Genomic DNA, 9,061 nt, shown 5'->3' with positions numbered 1-9,061 from the left:
ACACACATTCTGTACACAGCCGTAATTGTCATTCCATTCATTCAACGAGCTCCTTTGAAGATCACTTAGCTTCACGCAGTGTTTTGACAGAGGGAAACGTTGCCTATTTGTCATAGACTTTTAAAGTCCCTGACTTTTTAAAGATATGAAAAAGTTTGAGGATATGGGTGGAGTTTGGGAAAGGGGAAAGGGAGGGAAGGGGCCGAAGAGAAAAAAAGAGTGATGTGTAGGCTATGAATTCGATGCTGGGTGGGTCTAACGCTACAGCTTTTCAGAATTGCAAATAACTTTCGTGCGTAAAAGCTACTTCACAGGTAATGTTTATCAGCCTATTGCGGTTTACAATTTCTATTCAATGGGATTGGTGGAGGGTTGGTACTGTTTAGCGATTTTTTTTTAAGGTTCTGTGGGCGAAAACAATAGTTTTGGGGAGGTATTTAAACGTTTTATAATGGAACTACATTCAGTTGATAAAGACGCTCTGGAAGGATAACATGGATTTCACTTTTGCGAGCGGCAAAAAAACGTCAACATAGGTTTACTTCTTGCATAGTATTATAGATCATATTTTAATCAATATTTTGTATTCATTTATGTATAACACATATGTTTCAGACTCACTTCTGTCGTCGTATTCTCGCGCTCTTTTCTCATAGCCTGTGTATGGGGCCCGTTGCAACTAACGGGTATATCATCCATAACAAACGGTAATGTGCAGCCAAGTAGTCCAGTTAAAATACATGGCCACGTTGAATAGCCTATTATTTTTCTCTACTGAAACTTGCTATTGAGTCAAAAAAATATATGCATATATTCAGGTTAATAATGATTAGTCTGCAGTTAAACGAATAGTCTAAACGTTTAGGCCTAATAACTTTATACACTTGAGTAACTTTTTAAACAATGTTGTTTTGATGGTAGACCTACAGAAACAACCATTATTACTTTACCCTCTAAGAGGTCTAATTGTAGTTGATAACAAATAAACGAATCTATAAACTCATTTTATAGGCTAAACGTGAATGAGCAATCGAATCCAATGATTTGAGTCGTATTTGAAACGAGTCCAATTGATCATTTAGGTAGAGCGCTCTTCTATCCCAGACCTGGATCAAAAACAGACGTCAAATACTTTGTGTGCTTGATTTATCTGGGAGTTTGCACTTTTGGGTCTATTTTATTATTCCCATTGTAGGCAAACCAATTCAAACACAATACAAGCATTTTAAAATATTTGACATGAGATCTGGTTATGCCTCGTATTTAGCAAGTAAATACCAATAAGATAATTAACCAATAATGGTGGTGTGGTATATGGCCAATATACCACGGCTAAGGGCTATTCTTAAGCACAATGCAACGCGAAGGGCCTGGAAACAGCCCTCAGCCTTGGTATATTGGCAATATACCACAAACACCAGAGGTGCCTTATTGCTGTCATAAACTGATTACCAACATAATTAGAGCAGTAAAAATAAATGTTTTGTCATACCCGTGGTATATGGGCTAATATAACACGGCTTTCAGCCAATCAGCATTCAGGGTTCGAACCACCCAGTTTCTAATAAGCAGCAAAGCCTACTCACTGTATATCTTTCCACAACACTTATCTTTTCTCAGTTAGTCACAATGTTGGTCCTGGCTGGAATCGTTGTTCTTCACATTACTGCCATCATCCTGCTTCTGGTTGCAACCATTGATAACGTAAGTAAATAAATATCCCCTCTCCTTTTTCTTACTTTCACATGCTTCCAATGTGACCTCAGTGACCCCTTCTTTTCCATCTGTTCTCCTGCTCCATATGAACTTCAGAACGTCTTTATGGACACCATAATAAATACAGGGGCTAGAACAAAAATGTCCACCGTTGGGCCTAAGTATCCAACACTAAAAACACGGTTACAACACTGTTATGGGATGATATAGCTGTTAGTAAGTTTTGTTACAATGACTTTGCTACTCTTCTCCTGTGTTGTTTTCTGCAGGCCTGGTGGCTCACAGACTCAGTGGCCACAGATGTGTGGGGCCGGTGGGAACTGTCAGGCTCAGCTTGGCACTACACCAACCTCAAAGGAGACTATGCTGAAGGTATAGTACAGATGCCGTATCTTAATTTGATGACCCTGTTGTTGCAGGAATGTTCCTGCACAGCAGGAAATACAAACTTGTAGTGTACTCAAGGTTTGAAAAGGCTTTGAAAGTTTGTAATTTCTACTTTAAAATGTCTGACTTGATTTTCCCAACGAAAAATGTATCAACCCCTGCAAAAATGTCATTCACATTTCCTGTTGCTGCAGGATTATTTTCCTGCAGGTTGAAACTGGCTCACATTAAGATACAGCATCTGTGTGCTCACCTCTTGTTATGGCTACACAGTATTAGCTTCTACCAAAACAAGATAGTGGACACGTGCGTATGCTTATACTCGCTCGGTAGGCAGGGGTCGAATTAAGCTTCCAAAGTGAAACTAGTTTTGATGTGTTCCTTTTACTATGGTGAGTTCCCAGAATGGTTTTATTTCTGCCCCTGCTGGTAGGCCTACATTACATGGGCAAAAATTGTAATTATTATGAATTAAAATAAATTACTCTCATTGTTCTGTATGACAATAGTATATTGTGTCAGGATCAGTATGTGCATCTTCCCATCTCATGGAGCCCTGTTCTCTCTGTACCCCCCTATAGAATACCTCCAGGTAGTGCAGGCCGGAGCAGTGCTGGCTTGCATCTTCTCCATCCTGGGCCTGTTTGTGTTCGTGGCTCAACTCTTCACCTTGACCAAGGGCCAGAGGTTCACCTTCTCTGGAGCCTTGATGCTCATCTCCTGTAAGTAGCTTGGGGCCCTGTATCTGCATCTTTATACTGTATAATCTATGTAATGACATTGATATAAACACAGTGTATATGTTCTGTTATAGTCCAGCACTAGCAAACAGAACTAATAACTGATGCAAACTGATAACTAATCATCCAGTCTTTGAATGTACACCCTGTGGGTGGGTCCCCATGAGCATGGTTGAAAAACACTATTGTTTATTGCTATAACTATCACTGTTATTTAAGTTCAGATTGAAATGGTCTCATCAGCAGTTGTGTCTACAGCCCTATGAGTGACTTTGAGGTGATGTTTCCAGTACAGCACATAACTGTTATTAACCTAACAGGTGTTTTTAAATCTCCCCTCGTCTCCATCTAGGTCTGTGTGTAATGATTGCTGCGTCCATCTACACAGACATCTTCCACAAGCAGGACCAGGGCTGGTTCGGACACTCTTTCATCTTGGCCTGGATCTCCTTCGTTCTCACCTTCATACTGGGCGTCATCTATGTGGTCCTACGCAAGAAGAGCGAGTAGAGGAACAAGGGATGAAGGGGAGGAGAGGAGGATTGTAAGGAAGGATAGTTTTTATTACGTTTTTGCATTGTGTTGGAAAGGGATGGAGGGAGGGTAGGGGTCTTATTTAGTTTATTAACAGTCCCAGTATTTTGATTTTACTTGTGAGGAGGAAGGTGGTACAGAAGGGGGGAGAGCGGACCCCAAAGAATTGTATGCACAATCTATTTCTATGCAGACTACTGCATGCCTGTTCAAATGGGAGATTTGTAATGTGTAATTGATATAGTACTGTATATTTCAAGGTATGCTACATACCTGTTGCAGTACTTGAACAATCAGCAAACAAGCTTAATTTCCAGTACATGTTTTAAAAGGAATTTGAATTTTTATTTTTTATAACTGAAGTATTTTATAACCAATTGTAATTGTTTAATCTAAATACATTGTAACCGTTTGTTGTGTAATTGTCGTAACGTGTATTCTAAGTGCATTTTAATCACGTGTGATTCTGAGTTTTGGTTGGCTGCTATATCAAAGTACATTTTAATTTGTACAAGTGAAAAAGGTAAACCAGGAACAGAGGTCAATGCGGTGTATGTAATATCACCATTTATTATAATGCAGTAGAGGGATTCTGTTTTGTAATTACATTGGAATTTAAGCCATGTTTGTTCAGACTATACAATTTATTAACAAAATAAAAACGCTAGAAAAAAAAGCATATTTTTCATTCATATTTCATCTATTCAACATATTTCCAATAAATAACTATTTGATGCAAGACTTCACCACGAGAGCAATCCTGCGACCACTAATAGGCATAACAGGGGATGCAGTAAGATGTACAGTATGTCCAATGACATGCTTGGTCCGGTTCCCACGTTTTTTTTTTAGAAAAAACAACCCCACCAAAACATTATTCAAGAGGCCCTACAACAGACCAAGACAGAGACAGGAATGTTCCATTATGTGTCATTCCGAGGGGGTGTAGTGAGTTGATTTGGACTGTACTAAATCCCCTGTCCAGAGGGGGTGATCCGCTCTTGCACCACCAAGTGAAGGAGGTGGTTCTGCTCTGCTGAGAGAAGAGGCCTGAAGAAGAAAATGTACTGTCCATTTTCCTTACAGTCTACGGAAATGTTCTTAACAATTTAGAGACAAGATATCAATGAGAAAATCATAAGGAAAAAAAACTCAATTCAAATGTGTATTGCAGCTAAATAGCTACCACATGACTGAGATTGTATTTTTATTTTTGCTTACCAGAGTTCAGGTTGAAGAGACTTGAGGGACTCTGTGTCTTTTTCCTGGCAAGCCATCTGCAACAACACAATGATAGACTGATATAGACTTAAGACTTCGAAAGCCCAGCATAACCACCAATATAGATCAGCATAAAGCTAGGATCCTTAAATCAAAACAATAACAAAGCGTCACCCTGCCTTTGTTTTTGTAAAATGCTGAGGGAGAAACAACCACTCTAATTCATATACAGAGCTATGGATGCAAGGGCTTGACCATCCATGATATCAACATTATAGTTTTAATCATGTTGTTAGGCGGTACAGTTTTTGTTTACATTTGCATTGTTTACAAACATTGGAGTAAAACAAGCTTATATTTTGGGTTCTGATGGGGTACGACAGTTGAACTAAGCTCATGAGGCATTTACAAAGTTATATTCTTCAAGAATACCATTCATTCATAAGATGTAGCAACGACAGTTTCTTGCTTTAAAGTTGACTCAGTTATACAATTATGCTCATATTAATAATCCTCATGTGAGACACTTGACCTTCTCACCAGTACATCAAGGGCCAATACATAGCTATTTTGTGTGATAGAGTCTAGTAAGGAAATATGCCACATACCACAACTGACTGCAGAAGCAGGAAGACATTCTCAGGTAGGAAGGTCACTACAATGAGAGGGTTGGAAATATAGGTTTAACAATATATAATTATGAACTTTGTTCTCCATCCCAACCTTGCTAGTGTTGTGTGTATGAGTGTTTAAGGTCAGTCAGTTATAATAATGGCTGTAGTGTAGTTACCCTGACTATGAGGGTCAAACGACTCCCAGGCGTATCTCTCCAGGGTCTGGGCATGTTCTGGCAACAACTTCTGGGGAGGAGGCTGCAAAAGGCATTGACATTCGTTCTCAGCTTTCAGAGAGAATTTACGCAATTTAGCAGTGATAAATCATCTGTAAGTGTTTGTAGGAAGGAATTGAATACAAGTGAAGTGAAATGTAATGGTATAAGAAGGCACAACGATCGTCGCGATGCTGTGCTTACCTCAAGCAGCATCAGTAAAAGTACTCTAGAAATCTCACACTTGGCCACAATGTCCAGAAATGCACCTAAGAAGACAATGAGCAGATGAAAAGCATACTGTTATCAGTTTCAGAATAGTTAATGAACTTCCTGCTTTAACACAGGAAGTGATGAGTTAGCCACAAGTGTTGGGCCAGTCCATTATGTCTTCACCAACGGGGGTGCTGGTGCCGGGCAGTTGCAGTCCCCTCTCCTGACACATCAGCTGCATCTCTGTCAGCACGGACAGCGCGCCGTCATAGTCACCTGACACACAGGATCATGATGTTGTTGTTAGGATTAGAAACACACAAAAACAAACACCAGAGTTGGGGTCAGGTCAATATCAATTCCAGTAAATTCAGAAATTGAATTGCACTCCACTGGAGAAAATCCATGTCCAAAGCAATTTATTGAAATTGACATGGTCTTGAACCCAACTCTGGTATACTCTAGTCCCCAAAACATGGATACGCTTCAACTGACATCTGGACCACATGCAGGTAATCCCCATACCATAACCCCGTTTCCTGGCTCGGAGATCAATACAGAGTTGAAATAACGCAAATCTTCACCTATGGTCCAGACCCATCAACCCCCACAGATCCCACCACTGTACTCACGGGTGAGTATTTTGCAGGTGGCCATCTCTCCCATAGACAGCAGAGACTCAATGGGCTGCTGTGTCTGGAGTTCTGCTGCTCTCTGGTAGTGAACTATGGCCTCACCTGGTCTGTTCATCTCCTATAGACGAAGATGAGAAGAGCGAGGAAGAGGGAGAGAAAGGGAGAGGGAGGGGGAGAGAACAGCAGACAGAGAAACAGAGAAAAAAAGAGAGAAGGAGAGAGAGAGAAGGATGAGAGGGATGATCATATGATCTTAATTCACTACACAGACTGACATAGAAGAGGAATGGTTGCCAATCTATCTTTTGTGATCAGTTTGGTCCATTACCTTGAGGGCATTGCCAAGTTCCAGAGATAGACTGGCAGCCATGACAGGCTGGTTCATCTCAATGTACACCTGAAAGACATTTGTAAAACACCACATTATACTACTATCTCCAGAGGAATCTAGGAGAAAGGCCAGGGGAAATGGGCTGTTAGTATGTATGGGAAATTCTCCAGATGCTTGGTCTCTTTGTGGCTGTTACTTCAGATGGATTCAACAATAAACTAAAGAGGATTAGATGATCATTTAAATGCAAACCAAAGATATTCTGATTGATCATTTTCCCTTTCACAGCTGTTGTTCACCAAGCCTGGTTAAACTAGACTGAATGCTGCGCTCACTTTTGTCTCACTTCATGTCAGTCAGTTCCATCTGGTTTAATAGGGAAGCTTATAGTCATGAGCTCGCCTTGACTGGCAGCTCTTTGAAACACCCTCGACTGGCAGCTCTTTGAAACGCCTCCGTCAAGAAACGAGGATGCAGTGAGCAGTGTTGCAGTCAAATCATCTCAAGCAAATTTGGTGAAACGTAAAGCAACTCAATACAACATTAAAATGACATCAATTATGTTTTTTATATTTTTTTATACATCTATGTCTCTTGTGATGCAGTTCACAGCAGCACTGACGGATGTGTTGACATGACAATTGCATCAGAGTTTTGAATGCCCCTTTTTCCATGCTGGCTGAAGACCAAGCTAGACAGTAACTAGCTAACACCAGGCACAGATGGAAGTATCTTTGCCATAGATGAAAAGCAAACTTTTAATTTATTTGCTGACACCCTACAGTCAAATTTTGCACCAGTAAAATAGCTATCTAGCTACTGTATATAAACCATGCCCCTCTGCAAACACGTGATGTCACACACGTGCTGTCCCCCTATCCCGTTAATAATCCCGCCTCCTGAAATAAAAGTGTTTGACATGGGGGAGGAGACCAGTAACTTTAGGATCAAACTTTACCAATGTAGAAGCAACAGTCATGTGTCATACTTTGATCTGGTTTTATCATCAAAATTGAATGAAAAACATGATTTTGACTGTTCGTGACCTTTAACTTATGACCTGTTTGTGTATCTCTATTCTATTATGTCAAACATTTGTAGTCTTTTTTACCTTGATGGCAAAGCTGTAGCAGTTGAGTGCGGCCTGCAGGTGCTCGTCGAAGCCTGGGGCTTGTAGTGCTCTGTTCTCCTTCTCAGAGAGCAGGAAGAGCCGGGCAGCATCGGTCAGGGCCAGGGCCTCCCCAGGAGCATTGAAAAGAGTCTGCTCACACCTGTGGGTTCAGGTAGGATATAACAGGTATAGATTATATATTGTAATGTGAGATATCTAATTTACATTATAATAGTAGTAGGAAATAATGTTGGTTGTAGGATACTTACAATGGAGGAGAAAGGGCGATATTGATCTATCATTCTATAATACCCATGTCTGTATGATATTAATATGGGCAAACAATATGTTCTGATTAGGTGGCAATAGTTAGAGATGGAGACTTACCTTGCCATTGCAAGGTCACAGAAGGCTGCATACTGAAGGCAGTCTTGCTGCTTCAGCTCTTTAGCCAACTGACCTGCAGCCATCAGAAATACTGGGTGAGATGCAAGCCACATAATCAACAGAAGTTGTGCAAATGGTGTACTTAATAGTAGGGGTCATCATCTGAAAACATGAATATATGAATGAATTGTTGATTTGTCAGAAACATGGTTATTAGTCATTTTAAAAAATTTTCCCAGGAAACATTAGCTACTCACCAAACTGCTCACTTGCTTCTGCTACATTGGGTTTCCGAAGAAAACGTCTAAGGTGGGCAAAGTGAAATTACAACTAAGCCAGTAGTTTGGGATTGTCAGACATGTTTAGTTAGCTAGTTGCCGTTAGCCTAGTAACCACTGCTCTAGTACCTGATTGGCTACAACGCTAGAAAACTAACGTCAGCTAAACAATCATTATCATTCAGGGATGAGGATTCATTTGAAACAGCTAAATAATTATCTATCTAGTGAGTTTAGCCAAAACATGGTAAAAATGGCAACATAAATAAATAAAACGCTTTTGATGCTTTCTTTGGACCCATGGAACTGACAGCAAGTGTAGCCGGCTACCGTTAGCTAGCTAGCTGTGAAATCCTGGCTCGCAATTCAAAAGATTAGACGATCATGCATTACACATAGTCACTCGAATGGATACACAGAACAAAGAGAAGAACGTAATAAATCGTACTTTTTCAATTTATTTGATACAGCACGATATCTCATCAGAAAGTCCCCCTCCGCTGCCATGGTCAACAATAGATGAAAAACGTAAATAAACCAAACCCGGAAGTAGAGATGGGAGACGCGTTTCGATTGGTTCTTACTCAAAATAGCCTAATAGTCTCATTGGATACAATCTTATTATGGTGGGACTTTGGAGAACAAGGGTTCAGTTTGCAAAATCTCTCGCTAAAATGAA

The 9,061-nt window shown here is 40.3% G+C and overlaps 2 protein-coding genes across 2 annotated transcripts; one reads left to right on the top strand and one right to left on the bottom strand.

Moving 5' to 3' along the window:
- The first annotated feature begins 216 nt into the window (after window positions 1-216).
- Window positions 217-4,223, top strand: emp1 (epithelial membrane protein 1). Its single transcript, XM_029681764.2, has 5 exons — window positions 217-314; window positions 1,621-1,704; window positions 1,986-2,088; window positions 2,685-2,825; window positions 3,196-4,223. The coding sequence occupies exons 2-5, from the start codon at window positions 1,630-1,632 to the stop codon at window positions 3,351-3,353; spliced, it is 477 nt and encodes a 158-aa protein (XP_029537624.1). The 5' UTR covers window positions 217-314; window positions 1,621-1,629; the 3' UTR covers window positions 3,354-4,223.
- f8a (coagulation factor VIII associated) lies at window positions 3,919-8,914 on the bottom strand. Its single transcript, XM_029656417.2, has 12 exons — window positions 8,831-8,914; window positions 8,362-8,408; window positions 8,105-8,177; window positions 7,718-7,877; window positions 6,604-6,672; window positions 6,273-6,393; window positions 5,824-5,916; window positions 5,632-5,696; window positions 5,389-5,470; window positions 5,207-5,253; window positions 4,599-4,654; window positions 3,919-4,427 (listed from the first exon to the last, which is right to left on the bottom strand). The coding sequence occupies exons 1-12, from the start codon at window positions 8,887-8,889 to the stop codon at window positions 4,346-4,348; spliced, it is 954 nt and encodes a 317-aa protein (XP_029512277.2). The 5' UTR covers window positions 8,890-8,914; the 3' UTR covers window positions 3,919-4,345.
- Window positions 8,915-9,061: the final 147 nt, after the last annotated feature.

Source organism: Oncorhynchus nerka, linkage group LG15 (genome assembly GCF_034236695.1).
Source record: "Oncorhynchus nerka isolate Pitt River linkage group LG15, Oner_Uvic_2.0, whole genome shotgun sequence".
In the NCBI taxonomy this organism is placed as follows: domain Eukaryota; kingdom Metazoa; phylum Chordata; class Actinopteri; order Salmoniformes; family Salmonidae; genus Oncorhynchus; species Oncorhynchus nerka.
Note: the sequence above shows the minus strand (reverse complement) of the source record. Positions and strands in the feature narration are given on the sequence as shown.